This window comes from Talpa occidentalis, unplaced genomic scaffold, assembly GCF_014898055.3.
Source record: "Talpa occidentalis isolate TD23 unplaced genomic scaffold, MPIMG_talOcc4v2.1 talOcc4.4, whole genome shotgun sequence".
Classification (NCBI taxonomy): domain Eukaryota; kingdom Metazoa; phylum Chordata; class Mammalia; order Eulipotyphla; family Talpidae; genus Talpa; species Talpa occidentalis.
This window is the reverse complement of record NW_023604295.1, coordinates 7,677,541-7,695,657: the sequence shown is the minus strand read 5'-3', so window position 1 is coordinate 7,695,657 and position 18,117 is coordinate 7,677,541. Positions and strand designations below refer to the sequence as shown.

Below are 18,117 nucleotides of genomic sequence, written 5' to 3'. Positions count from 1 at the left end.
GACATGAGCAGGTGGGAGCATGCATGGCACTCTTGAGAAAGAGGAAGACCGCTGTGGCTGAAGTCAAGGGAAATGGCAGAAAATGAGATCACGCAGGTAGGAGAGATCCCTATATAAGGACATTATTTATGCATACAAGAACTGGGGTACAAGCCAGAGGTGCAGGGGTAGAGAGTGGGGAGCAGAACAGGCAGACTGACTGAAACACACTGCTGAGGGGAGCAGCGGGTGAGACAGGAGAGGTCTGCTGTGCCTTGTGTGTAGCTCCCTGGGTGGCTGGAGATTGAACTTGTGCTGCAGAGGCTGCAGATAGCTTTACAGTGCTATGCTTAACCCCTTGTGCCACCAGGGAGGCCCAGGACTTTAGATCTTAGCTTGAATGAGTTGAGAAATCATATGGTGGGTGGTGTGTGTAGACAAATGTTTAGGCAGGCACATGGCTCTGAAATCACACATAGATCTACACATGTGTAATCTGTGGTTTAGATCTCAACATGCCAATTAAGTTGGCATGATTTGTTGGGGGAACCCACCTTACTATAATAAAAACATCCAATTCCATTGCCACTAAGGCAAGTTCCAGAGACCAGTGTGTGAGCAGGTGGTGGAGTCTGGTCTGGAACGTTCCTTGTGGCATCAGCTTGCTGGGAGGAGGCCTGCTTCATGGGCAGTGTCTAGGTGTCATTGCTGAAACCTGGAGAAGGCTTTGGAGGTGTAGGGCATGGAATCTGAAGCATCTCTGATCGTTTTAATTCAGTTTCCATATTTACACGGCTGTCTGAGGTATGTCACCAGGACCACTTGTTCAGGTTTTTGAGCTTGATCATTTGACACAGTGGGGCTTTTCCCTTCTCGCCTGGCAGTTCTGTTTATCACTGTTTTCATGAACAAGTGGTTGCGCTCATTTTAAATTGCTGAGTCACTCCGTTTCAACGATACCTACTGCTTGATTCGGCCTGATCATTATAAAATCAGTACATGTAACACCAAGCGCACGCACGCAGAAAAGGCCACTGAAAATACATGTATCTACTGGGGGAAACATGGGGTTTGATGAATCAGAGGATCTGTGTGCAGAAAGAAAAGGAGATGTTGGGAGAATAAGTAACAAGACAGGAGAAAATACATAAGTGATCATCAAAAGCCAGCATTTAAATCAAGTTCACGGTGAATAGAAAGTCTCCATGAGCCTAGAAATGGGCCATACGGGCCATATAGCACTCCCCAAAGATGAAAAGAACATTCATTTCTCAAGACAGAAACATCACAGAGGGCCAGGGGGTTGCTGTCACTTTATCAAAGTTCGCTGCCAATTTCCAGGGTTATTTTTTCCATTATGGATTAGGAAGCTGAGGGTATTTTAAACACACACACTTTGGAGGCCCTTTTAATGCTCTTGAAGCAACAGCAAGTATGGGATGTTTATAGGTTTTATGCCTTTGGAAATAATATTTTCATTTAGATTTGAGAAAACCAAGCAGTTTTTTGTTATCAAAGAAAAGAACTGAATTCCTTGAGAAAAAGTATGTTCGACTTGCTGGGTCCTTGGCTCCCACATTTTCAGATTCAAATAAGGGGGTGTTTACTGTTCGTGGTTGCTCAAACCTGTGGATGTAGAGCCCCGAGGGCTGACTATAAGGGACTCGAGATGCCAGGAGTTAGTATCTGGGGGAGGGGGCCTAGACCCACGCCCCCACCCACTGAGGGAGGACAGTGGCTGGAAACTGGATTTCAGGAACTTGTAGGCTCAGAAGTGGCATCTAGAAGCCTGAGCACACTTAACCTGAATGCACTTATGTGGTTCTTTTCAGGGAGGTTGTGCGCATTTCTATAATAATTGCTTCCACAGCGCCCTCCAGCAGGTGTCCCCACCATCTTCTGGGTCCTGAGTCTGTCCGTATCCCTCTGTACTGCAGGTGTGACAGCAGACAGGAAAAGGTCACTCAGGATCTCACTGATCAGACCTGCAAGTGGCCAACCTCATTTCTGCTCTCCTTCCATTGTCTAGAACTTCTACTGGACCGCTGTATTGCAAGGGGGACTGGAAAATATGTGTCCCTCCCATGTGCTCGGGGAGAAAATGTATCATCTCTGCCCCATCTAGACTCCAAGTTTACCTTCACTCTTTTGTTTTTTTGGGATAGGGATCTTAGCTCATCACTTAAGAGCTATAATCGCTGTCTTGGTCATCCCCAGCCCTTGTGATTCCCCCTCAACATCTTAGAAACACGTTGATGTTCTCTTCATAATCAATCACCAGCTTCAACTTCTTGGTATGTGACCTGGGGCGGGAGGAAGGACTTAAATCAAAGTCTAACTTCACTTTCTGGATGCTCTTGGGTGTGTGATGCCAAGTCGTGAGCTCTTCATACAATGTGGGGCCCTTCCTGTACCCCTAGGAGCACTGACTCATTGCTCTAAAGTCACACGGGCTGCCTTCTTGTGCTTTTGCCAATCCTCTAAACAAAAGATAAAATACCCTTTTCTGGAAATAGAGCTTCAAACATGTAGAAACGCCTTTGAGTGTTTGTGAATGAAAAGGTGTGGGCTCTTATCGGAAGCATTAACGGTGTAAGGGTGCTGCTTGATTTTTTTTTACTTAAAAAAATGTGGGGGAGGCAATGACTGTACAATTGAATTCCGTTCTCTTCCCAGAGGAAAGGTTGTGAAATTGGCACATGGCCAGGGGCTGTGCTCTGAGCGACGGTCAGCTCTCGGGAAACCTGGACTCTCGTAAAGGGCTTCTGCTTCCAGAAAAGAGAGAATTTGTAGCCTGTTTGGCCTCCTCTAAATATTAGTAACTTTTAAGCCCTTGATTGTTTAGAAGAAGCAGGGAGGAGAGGAAGGGAGAAAAGGAGGATGAAGAAAGGAGGTGGGAAAGGGAAAGAGGCTGGAAGAAAATAATTCCCTTTCCCTCCGAGCTCAGCAGTGATGTTTCTGGACTCTGAGGTGGCTGCCAGGGTGTGTGCAGAGAGCTGACTTGGAGTGTCTTCTGGTTACGTTGCAGCATTGAGAGATCTGTGTAAATTCGTGCTGCTCAAGATTCACAATTCAACAGCAGTGCCTGGGAGTCACGCAGTGGTGTGTGGTTGGTAGTAGGTGTCATGCCCTGATGTCGTTTGACTCCCAGGACATGAATTCTGAGAGGTGCTGCTCATCATCACACACCTTAGTCCTGATTTGAACTTTGGCCTTGAAATTGAACTTGTAATCCTGCCCATCACCAGACTCATGATGAGGACTCCGTTGACATAGGGGATTCGAAATCATCTGAAATCATCCAAGTTAGCTGCAGCTCTTAACACTATGTTTTACGGAGCTCAGTGAATGTTCACTTAAGAATGATGGGCTTAATGTTAACCCTCAGATGCTTCATGTAAAAGAAAAAAGGGGGAAAAGGTCACATACATGCAAGAGAGTCTACCTGTGATGTCCACTGCTAGCCAGTACATGGCACATTTGTGGCTGTGAGAAGTCCTGTAGGCAACATCTGTATTTATCTCGGTTTAACACATGTGTCGCAAACTTATTTTGCCAAAGAACCTCCTGTCTCCCCTGTTCCTCTCATAGAACACCTTGGATGCTTTGCAAACCCCATGATGCTTTGCAAACCAGTCATTTGCATTCTGGTCATTCTCTGGTCCCTGGACTTGTGTATTAATGGGCTTTTTACTTGTAAAGATGAGGCTGATGATCCCAAGAATGACTTGCCTGGGTCTTTCTGGTGAAGAGGTCTTGCCACTCTTAGGGATTCAAGGTCCATGAATTTTTCATCTACCTTTCAAAAAATGAAAATATGCCAAAGAGGACAGACAGATCACCAACATGTACATGAAAAAAAATTCATCATCACTCATTATTAGGGAAATACAAGTCAAAACCACCATGAGATATCACTTCATATCCGTTAGATAAATCAAGAACCAGTAAGTGTTGGTGAGATTTTGGAGAGAAGGAAGGGCTCCTTCATACACTGTTGGTGGAAATGTGAAGTGGTGTAGGAGCTATGGAAAACAGTGGGGGGGGGGTTCTTCTGAAAAATTGAAAATGGAATTGCCATATGACCCAGCAAATCCACTTCTGAACATATATATTCAAAGAGTATGAACACTCTGGTTCAAAAACGTATCTGTACCCCTACGTTCATTGCATCACTATTCACACAGGCCAAGCTGTGGAAACAACCCAAGTGCATAGCGATGAATGATGGGTAAAGATGTGTCACTTAATGACTTTTTTCCAGTGAGGGGACCACATGTGCCATTGCAGCTAGGTGTGTTTGTGTAATTGCAGTCTGTGACATTCACACAATGACAAAATCACCTTGCAATGAATTTCTCAGAATGGATCCTTGTCATTTAGTGACATAGGACTGTATATACACAATGGAATACTACTCAGCCATGAAAAATGAAGTCTTGCCATTTAGAAAACATGGATAGACCCTGGCGGGATCCTGCTAAGTGAAATAAATCAGACAGAGACAAATACCGTATGATCTCACTATTTTGTGGACAATAAAGAATCAAAACAAATGCATAAACAAAACAACCAAACAAACCCTTAGATTCTGACAACAGAATGGTGGTTACCAAAGGGGAAGGTTGGTGGGTTGGGGAGGGGGCAGTGGTAAGTGGAAACTAGAGTTTGGTGGCAGGTGTGGTGCAGTACATACAGATGTTGAGGTGTGAGACTATACACTTGAAACTTACACTGTTGTAAACGAAATCTTACCTCAGTTTGAAAAAGGAAAACATAAATACCTTTATCTAAACTACTGTAAGGTTTGTGCTAGGATGTTCTTTGGGATGTTTGTTTGAAGAAGGTTCTACCTATTGTCTTGGCTGAGGAGCTTCTGCTGATATACAGTGGGGAGATTCAATGGGGAAAAGAGTATCTTTGAGTAAAACCTAAGCTTTACCAAGTCCCCTGAGCCATGTGAAGGCAATAAAGACTCTATTATCTTTCGACCCCGTAAAACCCTCACTCCCACCTCCAAGAATCTACAGAATATTCATTTCCAGGCCATACTTCAGTGGACTTGGCCCGATGCTTATCACTACCAAAAGCCAATGAACAGAGACAGGAGTTGAATCTATAAGCACTCTTATTTTTTAGATCCCTGGCCATCGATCTGAGAGAACAGTGGGCATGGTGCCCTGAAGAGACTGTTCTGCCCTCTCATCTCGAGTTGGCCTTTTTATATTGAGTTAAACAAAAACAGTCATAAGCAAACAGGTCCTCACAGTTGATGTTCCTGGTATTCGTCATGTTCAGCCCCCAGAGTTTGTTATCAGCCTCCAGGTTTTCTTGACCTTGGTACATCCTGGTCTGCTTGGTTAATTTCTGATGGCGTCAATGTCTGGCACTCATTTGGGCATCATTGGAGCAGGAATCTCAGTTCAAAGCAAGTTTTAGTTTAAAGAAAACAGATCATTAGTCATATGGTGCGTACGTGCAGCCTGAGCTAGGTGAGCAGATTCCAATACCAGGCATGGGTCTCCCCACCCTCCCCAGCCCCCGTCAACACCAGGCTCTCAGGACTGATTTCTTAACACAGCGTACACTTCTGCCGTCTGCCATGGTGGTAAATATTTGCCCACAAATACAGACTTATTCTATGAGAATTCTCACTGAAAGCATTAAGAAATAAAGCATTTTTGATTAACCAACAGGATGGGCATTTATCCAGAGTGAACCATTCATAAAAATCTGCTTCTGCAAAAACTGGGATTTAGGCCGGAGGTGAGGGGTGTGTGTGACAGGATTTACCAGAGACAGAGTGGGGAGCAGAACAAGCAGATCTACTGAAATACACTGCTAAGGGGAGCAGTGGTGAGACAGGAGAGGTCTGCTGTGCCATGTGGGTCAGCTCCCTGGGTGGGGATTGAATTCATGCTGCAGTAGCTGGCAATAGCCCATAGCTTGATAGTGCTGACTTAACCCCTGCACCACCAGGGAGGCCCCCCGGTAGCTGTTCTTTAAAAAGGATCTCATTTGAGCTAGCTGTAGGAAAGCTGAGTGCAGTGGTATGATGTTGTGTTAGGAATTCCTGTGTTGAAATCCTCAAAGGTGATCTTACTAGGAGGTAGGACCTTTGGGAGGTGCTTAAGTCATGAAGGTAGAGCCTTTATGAATGGGATTCACAAATCCCATTAATCTCTAATTTAAAAGACCCCACAGAGATCCTTAGCTCTCCTTAGCTCCTTCCACCCTGCAAGGATACAGCAAGACCACGTTGGATCCTTGATCTTGGACTTGGCAACCCCCAGCACTGTGCCAGCCTGAGGTGTTTGGGTGCAGCAGCTCATGTTGAGAAAGACAATAGGTCACGTGTTGACTCCCCAACGCAGTGGAGAGAGTGTGCATGCTCAGTGGGGCAGCGGGCCAGCACATATAAGAGACTTTAAGCTGGGAGCAGAGCAGCTGTCATTTGTCCTTTGTGGACCTGGGCCACCTCATTCCCTCCCTTCATCCTGGGAGAGGTCTGATCCAGAGCACATTTTCCTCCTGAGCAACTAAAGTCCTCAATCTTCCTCTTCCATGGCCACTTCTTGGATATGTCCAACACCTGCAGCTGCCCCACTTCGAACTCCCTTGGCACAACCTCCTGCCTCTCCTGCTTGCTGGAGTGATTGCCCCCACTCAGCCCTTGCAGACCTCCATTCCCTTGAACCTTTTCTCTCTCCTGTGCTCATTTCCTTTGCTGTGTTTAGTTTGGAATGTACAGGCCATCATTTCACTCTCTTGCTATTACCCACTTGCCAATTTATTTGACCTCAACCCACAGTAATATATGACCTAGTGCTCAGCTGCCTGGGTATGTATACACACATGCATAGGCCTTTCCCAGCCATAACCCAAATGTAAGTATTTAACAAGCTCTTGCTAGACATTGGTTCTTATAACTACAGTCCTATTTCTCCCCTCATCTTCAACTTCTTGCAAGAGCCACTGAGTAAGCAGTATTAGTTTCCTACAGCTGTTGTAACAAATGATCACGGATTAAGTAGCTTAAAGCAGCACAGATTTCTTCTCTTAAAGTTTTGGAGGGACAGAAGTTTAAAATTGAGGGGTTGTCATTTGTTCTGGAGGTTTCAGGGCAACAACATGTTACCTTCCCTTTTCCAGTTCCTAGAAACCACCTACATCCTCTGGCTCATGGCTTTATTGCTCCAGGCTCTGGTCCAGTGGCCTCATCACCCTTTCCTGACTTTGAGCGGAAGCAGGAATGCTTCCCTCTCACAAAGATCTTGGTGATAGTATTGGACCCTCATAGGCTATTCAGGGTCTTCTCTACATCCTAAGATTCTAAACTTAATCATAATTGCAATTGCAAGGTCTCCTTTATAACATAAATGTTCACAGGTTATGGGCATTAGGACATAGAGCTAGTCCTGTGGACATTGTTGGGAGGGGGTATGATGCTGTCTAATACATAAATCATCTCAGAGTTCCTCAACTTCTACTTACTTTTCTTTTTTTTTCAAAGATGTATTTATTTATTTATACAAGCACTGGGTACAGTCAGAAGCACGGGAGGGTGAGAGAATTCACCAGAGCCAGAGCAGGGAGCAGAGCAGGCAGAAGGACCGAAGTACACTGCTGAGGGGAGCAGCAGGCATGGCAGGAAAGGTCTGTGCACTATGTGGGACCCTCGCCTGGAGGCTGGGGATCGAACCGGCGCTGCAGAGGCTGTGGGAAGCTTCGCAACCCAGCGCTCAACCGCTGCACCACCAGGGAGTTCCTCTACTTACTTTTCAACCTTTACAAGCTTCTGACCTCACCCATCCTCCTCCATGACTCTCAATGGGCCATGACGCCCTCCACGCTGCCTAAAGCAAGGGGTGTTCTAGCTTTCCTTCTAGGGGAGACGAGTAGGATCTGGGGGTGATGGACAAGAAGGTTTAATGATGCATCAGAAGAGATTCAAGTATGTGGTTATCAGCCTGGGAGGGGGGAGGAACGGGGAGACTGGTCTAGGGAAAACATCCAGGCCACCCTGAGTTCCCTGGGGTGGCTCATGATGGGGTACTAAGAGCCCACAAAGGAGGCTGAGCTCTCACAACTCCGGGCTTTCCTGGGGCCCTCCTGTGTGTCCTTCAGGAAGACACTGACCTATGGCCTTTGGGCCACCAAGGGGTCTCTGTGCCTGGTGGGGTGCACTGTGTTTCTGGTACCTGACATCATTTTTGCTACTTTGCTTCTTTACAAGAAGTTGACTCGTAGTCACTAATTCTTGGCCATACTTAGGATAATTTGGTGATTTTCGGGGGACTGGAGGGAGCTGCAGTGTGAGAGCTAAGTTCTGATGAAGTGTGTGGATGAGTGCTCCCTCTGTTCGTTGGAACATTCTGGACTGGCAGGTGTGACCACAATATGACATTCAGGGAGACTCAGGGAGCTGGACCGGGTGACTTTTGCTGAGAATTATGGTTCAGAGAGGATTCTGAAACCTGGTAGGAATAACCCTGGCACAAGTCTGTCTGTGTGGGAATTGGGAAAGTTCTGAGGACTTCCTCTACCTCCTCCCCTCAGAGGCCACAGCTGCCAAGCCCGGCTCCCACACACCTCACCAAAAAGTCCCTGGCTCCCCTCCCAGCTGCCTGGAGATTGACCTCTGAGGTGTGAGAAGGAGGAAAGGAGTCTACGTTTCGGATGAACCTTCCTTCCTCCTTTCTGAGAAACAGCTCAGGCCTCCCACGCCTGACCTTCCTCCCGCTCCTCAGAGCCAGGGTGCAGCCAGCTCCTCGCCTCAGCCAGTTTGAGAGGGGCAGGGAGGTTGGCATGGGGCACCTGGGTTTGTTTCTGTGACTGAGGGAACAAAAGACCACACGCTTGGGTGACTGGAAGCCTCAGAAATTCATTATTTCCCAGTTGCAGAAGCTCCAAGTCTGAAATCAAGGTGTCCCGGTTTAAGAAGGCTTTAGGGAGGAACCTGTTGCTGCTCCCAGCTTCTGGGGCTGCCCGCTGCCCTGGGTGTTCTGCAGCTCCAGATGTGTCCCTCGGGGGTTTATTTAACTGTCTTTCCTCTGTCTCTTCTCTTCTTCTAAGGACACGAGGCCTGTGCAGTAAGGGCCTAGCCTCCTCCAGCTTCGCTATTTATATCAGCAATCTCCCCATTTCCAGAAAGGGCCACTTCCCGAGGCGCCCGGTAGACGTGGATTTGGAGGGAACACTATGGGCCCCCTCGTTGTCCACCCAACCCGCTCCCCTCCCTTCAGTGAAGGTTCCAGCCCATGCAGGTGCCCTGCCTCACTTTCCTCCCCAGGCCTGAGGCAGCTCCGGGGGTGGTTTCCTAAGATTACAAAGGGCATCCCCCCAACTCCGGGAAGGTCTGGTCTAGCTAGCGGGAGATCAGAGAGCACGCGTCTCCCTCGGGACAGGCACCTGCATGTCCTGACACCCACTGGGAATGTTTTCCTGCTTCTAGAGGAGCTTCAGGACTTTTTAGCTCCTGCAGGGCCCATCCCTCCATGCCAGTGCCCGAAGGGAAAGGCAACTCGGAGCCTCCCAACAGGCTGACCCAGACCAAGGCTTCCGGCCCAGCCGGGTCCACTGGGCTCTGCACCTCCAGCGCCAGCTCGGGGCCAAGTGTGGTGTCTTCTCCTTCGAGGAAGATGCTAGGGAAGCCCTGCCCAGCTCTTCCCAAGCGGCCAGCTGCCTCCTCGGGCAGCCAAGGGCCTCTGCACCCACCCTGGTGGAGGAGGGCTGAGCTCCTGGGCCTCTTGTAACCCAGCCGAATGTTTTCCAGGTTACCTAACCAAACTCCTGCAAAACCACACCGCCTATGCCTGCGACGGGGACCACTTGAATCTGCAGTGCCCTCGGCATTCCACCATCAGTGTCCAATCGGCTTTTTATGGGCAAGGTTACCACACGTGTAGTGCCCAGCAGCCTGCCTCCCAGAGGGAAGACGGCTTAACCTGCGTGGCGCCCACCACATTGCAGGTATTGCTTCAGGGATGTTGTACATTGATAAAAATGGCTTCCTCCCTCTCGCCCCCTCTCTCTGTCTCTCTGGGCACGTGCGTGTGGTTTTGTAGTTCGCACAAAGCAAGACTGAGCCACGAAAACCCCAGTTTCTACACATCACCTTTCGTGGGTTTCCTAGGCGGGCCTTCGCGGGCGTCTCTGAAGAGCCGTTGGGGTCTAGATGGGGTCCAATGGCGGGAGCGCTCCCGTCACACGCTTGCAGTCCCAGTTGATTCACAGGAGTTCTCCGAACTACAGGAAAGCAAAGAAAAATTCCACGGGCTTTGACCTCCAGACGCACGTCTCCCATAAGTACCCCAGTAGAAAGGGGAGGCTGGAGACCCCTTAGAGGAAACCGGGGGATCTGTGAGGCAGGCCCCCGAGGTCACGACCAGCTTCTTAGAGAATGATCTCAAGGAAGGGAATTACCGACCCTCGTGCAGGGTTTCTTCTCCTGTGGTTGCTAATCACCTCATCCTCATGGGGGGCACTTGGGCCCGCGTCTGAATCTACTGACTCAGGACAGGACCAGGTATTTGGGTCGGGGCACCCCTCATTCTTTTTTTTTGGGGGGGGTTGGCATTAGGGAAAGACTTGTTAGAGGAGGAAATCAAAACTATTACTCAATGATGGTTTTAGAGAGCTCGTGGCTTTCTGTTACCTGAGTAACCTCTGCTCCATTGTCCCCGGCCCCCCACATTTACAACTGGTCAGTCGAGATTGTGGAGTCTTGGCCTTGGACTTGGCTAATGCCTCCAAGTTCTATAGGAGCACGTCGACGTCAGAATGGTTAGGGCAGGTGGCAAATGAGATGTCAGGTTGATTTTGTCAGTCTCAGGCAATGTGGGCGAAGACAGATGTCCTGGGAGGACTAGGAGACATGGAATAAACTTTAATGCTGTGTTGCTCTCCCTGAGGTCCCAAGAGGAGAAGCAAAGATAAGGCCATCATGTAAGGATCTGCTTCTCACCCCTCCCTTGTTTCCATTTGGAGCATCGTAGTGTGTTGGAGGTTACATGACAGGTGCAGGCATGAGTGGCTGGCTACCAGCTGAGTAGCCAGAACAATGTGTTCGAAGGAGACCCCGTTCCTGGCTTCTGCACCCTGAGGAGAGAGAACATGTTGCTCTGGGAGAGAGCAGTGACTTTCCTTGTGTGCCCCATCCTCCCTAGTCCTTCCCCTGGAGGCCGCTCAGGAGCTGAATCCCCACTGGCCTGCCCCATCTCTCACCCCCTGCCCTGCCCTGCCCTGCCCTGCCCTGTCCCTGGCACCCTGGCACCCTGGCTGTCTGCTGCCCTCCTAGGTGCACACAAGAGCATTGGCCCAGAGGGCGGGAGTACCTGCTTTGTGAAAGTAAGAATCCCTGGCACCCTGAAGCACAAGGCATGGGCACCACCCTCACCCTCCAACATGGGTGCCTGCCTCTGCCAGGAGCCCTGGGGGAGAGGATGTTCACCCAACCAGGCCAACAAGTTAGCATCTGCGAACACAGATCTGATGTTGTTTGGAGGTTTTGTTTGCCAGAAACATCCACCTGCACTGCTCTTTCATCTAGAGATCAAGAGCCTTTGCTTTGTGTCTTAAACTGCAGTCGGGAGCTGAGGTGAGGTGCTTCCTCGGGCTGGGGTCGCTTAATGTGAGGAGAGAACAGGTAGACGGCCACACGGGAGCCCTACAGCAGCCCGAGATGGAGGTCCCCTGGCGCAGCACTGCACCGCCTTGGTTCCTGATGGGGGTTGAGTCCTGAGAGGTTCCAAGGTCTGAGCTGTTTCACCATGACCATTGGCCATGAGAATGGCACTGTCATCTGGGCATCTTTGGGGTTTCTCTGGGCATTTCTCCTGATTTCACACACATTTGCAAGGGCCCTCGAGGTGGCAGATAGTTCCAAAAGGCTTTGGAATCTGCCAACATTCAATCCACAGCAACAAGCAGACTCCTGGGGACATTTACCTGACGTCCTTTTCTACCTGAGAACCAATGAGGGAGAACAGCAGTGAGATGCCAGGGGTTCCCGCAACCTGGGGGCTGCTCTGTGAGCATCCCCGGGCAGATGCACTCACGAGGGAGCGAATTGCCTGAAAAAGCAAGAGAGAGCTTGGAAGGGAAGCTCTCCGATGATGCAGAGAGAGCCTGAGTCTCCCACTGGCACGATCGCTGCATGGAGAAGTGGGCCCTGCGCCCTTGAGGCCAGGGAGGGCGGGGATCAGCTGGTCCGTGTTTATTTGTGGGCCCATGCCTGGGTCTCCAAGGCGTCCCCCAAATGCCCAGGCTTCCTGCGCCCATGCATGTCATCTCTAAGGATGAGGGGCCGTGACTGAGACCCCTGGCCCCCACAGACCTGTCTCAGCTTTTCCCCCAGGGACCCTCCCAGGAGGGCACTCGAAGTCCCTTGCAGCAGACGTGCTGAGATGCTCTGACCTTGCTCGTGTCCCTTGGCGCCAGTTGAGCCCACCAGAGGCTGGAGTGTGAGGAGCTCCTGGCGCTGTCGCATCAGGCTTCTGGAGAGTGGGGGCCCAGGGACCCGCTCCTGTTCACGTGTGTGTGCTCGGACACCCCTGCGGCCACGTCTGTGTTTGACCCCTGCGGGCAGCATCTGTGCCCGCTGTCCCCCAGCCCCGGGCGGCCAGGCGCGGGTCTCGCCGACGCTGTGTGTGGTTTTCAAGTCTGTCCCTTTTCTACCCTCGTTTTAGAAGGTGCTGGACGAGTGCCAGAACCAGCGGGCCTGCCACCTCCTGGTCAATAGCCGTGTTTTTGGACCTGACCTTTGTCCAGGAAGCAGTAAATACCTCCTGGTCTCCTTTAAATGCCAACCTAGTAAGTAACTTCCGAGGGGGATGCTGTGTCTGGGGTGCGGGTTCCCTGTTTGATCCACACACCGATGAAAAGTTCTCTGCTTGTTGGTGTTTGTCCAACCTGGAACCTCTTCTGCATAGGAACACGGGCCCACCCTACCTGCTTTAATGCGTGTGCACACGTGTGCACGCACACACGCCCATGTGCATTCTTACAAATCCCCTCCACTGAGAAAAGCCCTAAAGTCTGAAACTCAGTTTTACTGATGCTTAAAATGTCAGGGGTGGCAAGAGGCTGCAGGGTCTGCTCATCCTCATTATAAGCTGGTGGTTCTTCTCACAAGGACAACTGGTGTGTGGTGCACCCCAGCTGGAGGGCGGCTGGTCTGAGCCGGCCTGTGGACAGGTGCCCCAAGTCTTTAGAAGCTGGCTGCCTCCCACTTACAAGCAACACGGTCACAGTGAGGCGCCTGAGGTGGGGCTTCCAGGGGAAGACAGAGGTGGCATCTGGCCAGGGCAAACTCTTCCAATTCTTGCACTTGCCCCAATTAACTTTTGTCTTCTCCACATGCATCCATTTGTGATGAGTCCACTGCAGACCTAGAATTACGGCTCTTTAGCAAGTAGATTGCACTTCCAGGCTTAGAGGGGCAGCCCCGGGAGAAACCGCAGGCAATTGCAGCCTTGTGGGGTCCTGCTCATCTTTGAGAAGCTCGTTGAAATCTTAGAGCAATGATTTTTAACCAAAATATAAGGAAAAATAATTTTTAAAGTCTGCACAGGGGCTGCTCCCTGGCACAACCATTTTCATTTGTTGTATTTTATTCTCTGCTGGCTCCGCCTCTGGAGCCTACCTTCCCCCAGGCTCCAGGGCCCTCCCACTCACAGCATTCCTGTTTGGTTTCCTTCACGGAGGCATCGCCGTGTGTATTGACCTGGCTGATTCGTGACTTGTGTTAAATAAAATCCAACCAACCGAATTTATTTTAAATCTCCAGTTGGCTTGATTCCCAAGTAAGGCAGCATCATCTAGTGTTTAAAATGGTGCTGCATCAAATTGTACAAAATAGGTTTTCATGGCCAGAAAGTGGGGGCGACCAGGTCATTACAAAAGGCAGGAAGGATCACTCCCAAGAAGCCTCCTCCCACCACAGACGGGTCCAGCCACCCCAGTGACCCCCCTGGTGCTAGCCAGGAAACTGCTCATGGGTTGGTTAGGTATGGAGTTGGGGCTGGGGGAGTTCGGGGTGGGGGCATGGAAGACTGACTTTGTTTTGAGCCTTTTTAACAAGTTAGCACCTGTGTATTTTTATACTCCCACCAGTCCCCAACAGCATGTGAGCATCCTGAGGGCAGGGTCAGTGTCATTTACCAGTGAGCCCGGACAGCTGGTATGCAGCAGGGGCTCAGGCATGTGCTGGCACGGGGCAACACAGTTGAACCCCGTCTAAGTCACCAGGTCTTGCCATCTAGTGGGGGCCCGTTGTTCACAGTGAATCTCACAAATCTATGCCTGATTCCAAGTGAGGCGGGGTTTCCCTGGAGAGGCCCTCCATGCTCTATGCAGGTCGCTCAGAGCAGGGTTCCTGGAAGGCTTTCTTGGGAGGAGTGAAAACTGCAGGGGTGGGGTTCAGGCAGAGAGAGAGCACCCCCTACAGAGGCCAGTGGCCGGAGGGTGCAAGGGCTGGGGGAGCACAGAGAGCGCCAACCAGATCATGGAGCAGGGTCCAGGACCCGGCCAAGGAGGGGGGAGGAGGCCCCCTGCAGGGCAGCATTTGAGCAGGGAGGGAGCTGGGTGGGGTGGCAAGGCCCCTGCTGCTCCGAGTGTAACAGATTGCTGGGGCAGGGCCCTGTGTCTGAGTCTGTCCCAACTGCTGTCACTAGATGCTGTAAACCAGGTGGTTTAGCACCGACAGAACTTGATTTCTCATGGTTCTGGACCTGGGATGTCCAAGGTCGGGGTGCCAGCAGGTGTGGCGTCTCCTCATAGATGCCTGTCTTTTCACTTGAACCACCTCTGGGGGACGGGTCCAGGGAACTCACCTGGGTCTCGCTAATAAAGGCCATTAAGTGACTTGAAATTGTGCCTGTAGGTTCCAAGTCACGTGGGTCACTGTATCACGTAGCGACTTTGATTTCCAACCTGGGTACAAAACAGAGTTTGGGGACACAACATTCCATTTAGCTTCATTTTGTAGTAGGGAAGTAAGGCTCTGAGTTTACTTCCTATGTCTGGTTAAAAGAAAAAAGGGGGGACACTAATCCCATGCTGGGGGGCCCACCGTCATGACCTGAGCACCTCCTAAAGGCCTTACCTCCAATAGTATTCCATTGGGGTTTAGGTTTCTAACATATGAATTTTTTTTAAAGATATTTATTTACACAAGAACTGGGGTACAGGTCAGATGCGTGGGAGGGTGAGAGGACTCACCAGAGACAGAGCGGGGAACAGAACAGGCAGACTGGCAAAAAAACACTGCTGGGGGGAGCAGTGGGCGAGACAGGAGAGATCTACTCGCCATGTGGGTTGCTCCGAGGCCGGCAGGGATTGAACTGGCACTGCAGAGGCTGCGGACAGCTTCACAGCGCTGTGCTCAACCACCTGCAGCACCAGGGGAGACCCTCCAACATATGAATTTTGGGGGGACAATTCAGACCAGCGCTCCTTGTGCAACCTGGCTGCTGGTAACCCAAGCCCTGCACTAGGGGAGGTGGCTTCTATAAAATTGAGGTGGGAATGAGGGGGTCCCCACAATTCCTGCCTCTTTTTCTGCAGCCCGCTTACCTCCTGAGCCTTGTCTCCTCTGTTGTCCCAGCCTGGGTCCCTCCCCACCCTGCCCCCCCAACCCCAGCCAGAGACATGCATATCTTCCCTGTGCGAGGGTGAATCTGCTCCTTGGCAGTATTTACAACAGAAACACTGGCAAATACTACAAGTCAGGGTTAGTGGTTTGGGTTGTTTTGTTTTTTTTTTTTTTTTTTTTTTTTTGAGCCTATTGTACCAGCAAACTTCACCAAAACCTTCTTTTCCTGAGTAATCAATAGGCTTTGCCTCCTTTCCAAACCTCATCCCCTCGGGGAATTTTGATGGCCAGAAAGCTTTGGGTTTAGACAGTTCTGGGCTCGTGGGCCTGTCTGCTGTGTAGCTGCTGTGTGACCTTGAGAAGTGAGTGACTGAAAGACAACGAGCATAGAGCCAGGAGGGGGTGCAGTCTGCTGGGTGCAGGCGACAGCAGGATACCGTCTGTAGAGAATTTAAAAATCAAAAGAAATGACTGAATATCTATCTGCTTCTTAATATTCCCACGCACCGGCCATTGTAAATACCATCGGCGGTGATGTCTGCCCATCAGGCAGATCCCGGGATGCAAGGGCACTCGTGGCATTAAAGAGGAGAGAACCACGCATGGGCCCTCCCAGAGGCAGGTCAGAGAAGTTGCCTCTGGTGCCTTTGCGCGGAGCCCTCCCGTCTGGCCAACCCCTGTCACTCTCTCCCTCTGAACATACGGGGGTGTTGGCAACATGCTTTGGAACGCTGCCCACATCTTTTCCAACCTGACACCACTGAGAACAAGACCCAGCTCTAAAACAAACGCGGTTCTCTATCCTGTTGCCCATAGAACCCAGCAGTGTCCTTCTCCAGCAGCAGTGGATCCACACGTCCCCATCAACTGGAGAGAATCACCCTCCCATCCCTGTAACCCGTAACCCCAAGCGGGTAATGTGACATTCAGCCCCCTCCATTCCAGATGATTTGCCCATAATCTGGGGCTGATCACTGAGACGGGTGTTGTATTTCTCTGAGTGCTTTTTCCTGGCAACTGGTCTGCCTTTAATGACTGGGCTTTAAGACATCAGAGAGATGGTGGCTAATAAATGTGGGTGACCTGCCTTAAAAAAATCTTAAAATTTTAGCAATTCTGATTTTCAAAAAGAAAGAAACCATTTCTGCTTCCAGAGTTTCTACTTTGCACACAGAAGGCTTGGTTTTCATCTTGCCTTCGCCCACCTTCCTTTTTGGCAAACTCTGCCCCTGAAAAGCATTCTTAACATTTTTTGGGTGTTCTCCGGGCTGGAAGGGGGCTTGAGCTCCTGTGGCCTGGCTGCCTAGGCCCTCTGGCCTGCATCAAATGCCCTGGTCCACTCTGGACCTCTGATGTCAGGCCATGTTTCGATGTTGGTGGTATTTTGCTCTTACTCATAAAAAACACTTGAAAAAACTCATATAGCTCGGGTGTGACTCACCCAAAAGCATCCATCCAGCCCTCCAGGGGCAGGGACAGCATTCTTTTCATTTAGAAAAAGAAAACAAAAGTTTTCTTGACTCTAAGTTTAAACTGGTACACACACCAAGTGTCCAGTGAGTGGGGAAAAGGGCACCCTAAACATTTGCTTAGTCACCCCAGCCTCCTCCCTGGGATGGGTCCCTCTGTCTGCTTAAATTCTCCAAAGGGGATTTGTCAGCACCTGTCACCTGGGTTCTCTCTGCGCTGCACCTTTCCTCTCCTGTTAAGAGAGTGCTGGGGTTTAGTAGCACTGAGCTAACACTAATCTTGAGATCGAGAAGGTTTTTCTTAGAAAGGCATGGGGATTACAAGGTACAGAAAGGTGGAATTTACACTGGGGAATTGTTTTCATGTTGGATGTTTGGGACTTAAGCGTCATCAGTTCCAGGACGGGAAGCACCCATCCTCCTGTGCTGTCCTAATGCTTAACCGCCCAGCCTTTGTCGCAAGGCTTCAGGTGGGAGTTTTCAACGTACCCAGGCTAAGAATACATTTTACATTTTGACCCAACATAACACATGTTGCTTAACGAAAAGTTTTTTTAATTATAAAATAGTGTTGACCCTTACTTGGTGCAATGCACTTTGGTATTTTCTAAACCACTCCATACTTTTTAATTGCCGATTGATCCCAATTAAAATTGATTTTATGTCCATTCCTGAGTCTCCACCATTTGAAAATCTTTGACTTTGGGTGTATCAGGAACCTGGGATCAATCTGCACCTGAAATCCAGCAAAAACTTGAGTGAGTCATGGGGGGAGCCTGACGAGGGGGGCGAGAGCGAACCAACTTCCCTTCCTCTTGTCGTCACTTCCTCCCATCCATCCCAGGTAGCTTCTGTACCTCCAGTCTCTGCTGTTGACACAGGTGCTTGTTTGGCTGAAAGATGTGCCCATTTACTTGCAGCTGCCATTTCAGAAGAGAAAACGCAGAGAAACTGGTGGTGGTTGGGGGTGGGGGCAAGCATCTTTTCATGATTTTCCTTTACAAAATTGCGGGGGGAAGGAGAGAACCACACAGGCAAATGAATGACTGTGGTCTCCTTGATGTCTTGCTTTTT

General features: G+C 50.0%; 1 protein-coding gene across 2 annotated transcripts in view; it reads left to right on the top strand.

Annotated features, from left to right (window-relative positions):
- EVA1C (eva-1 homolog C) overlaps positions 1-18,117 on the top strand; it is a 66,357-nt gene that overhangs the window by 20,731 nt on the left and 27,509 nt on the right. The window contains exons 2-3 of one of the 2 annotated variants that reach the window (XM_037525031.2): positions 9,755-9,951; positions 12,669-12,792. The exons of the other annotated variant lie outside the window; for it this stretch is intronic. Of the exons in view, the coding sequence (XP_037380928.1) occupies positions 9,755-9,951; positions 12,669-12,792 (321 nt within the window). The remainder of the gene's footprint in view (positions 1-9,754; positions 9,952-12,668; positions 12,793-18,117) is intronic. 2 annotated transcript variants of the gene reach the window in all.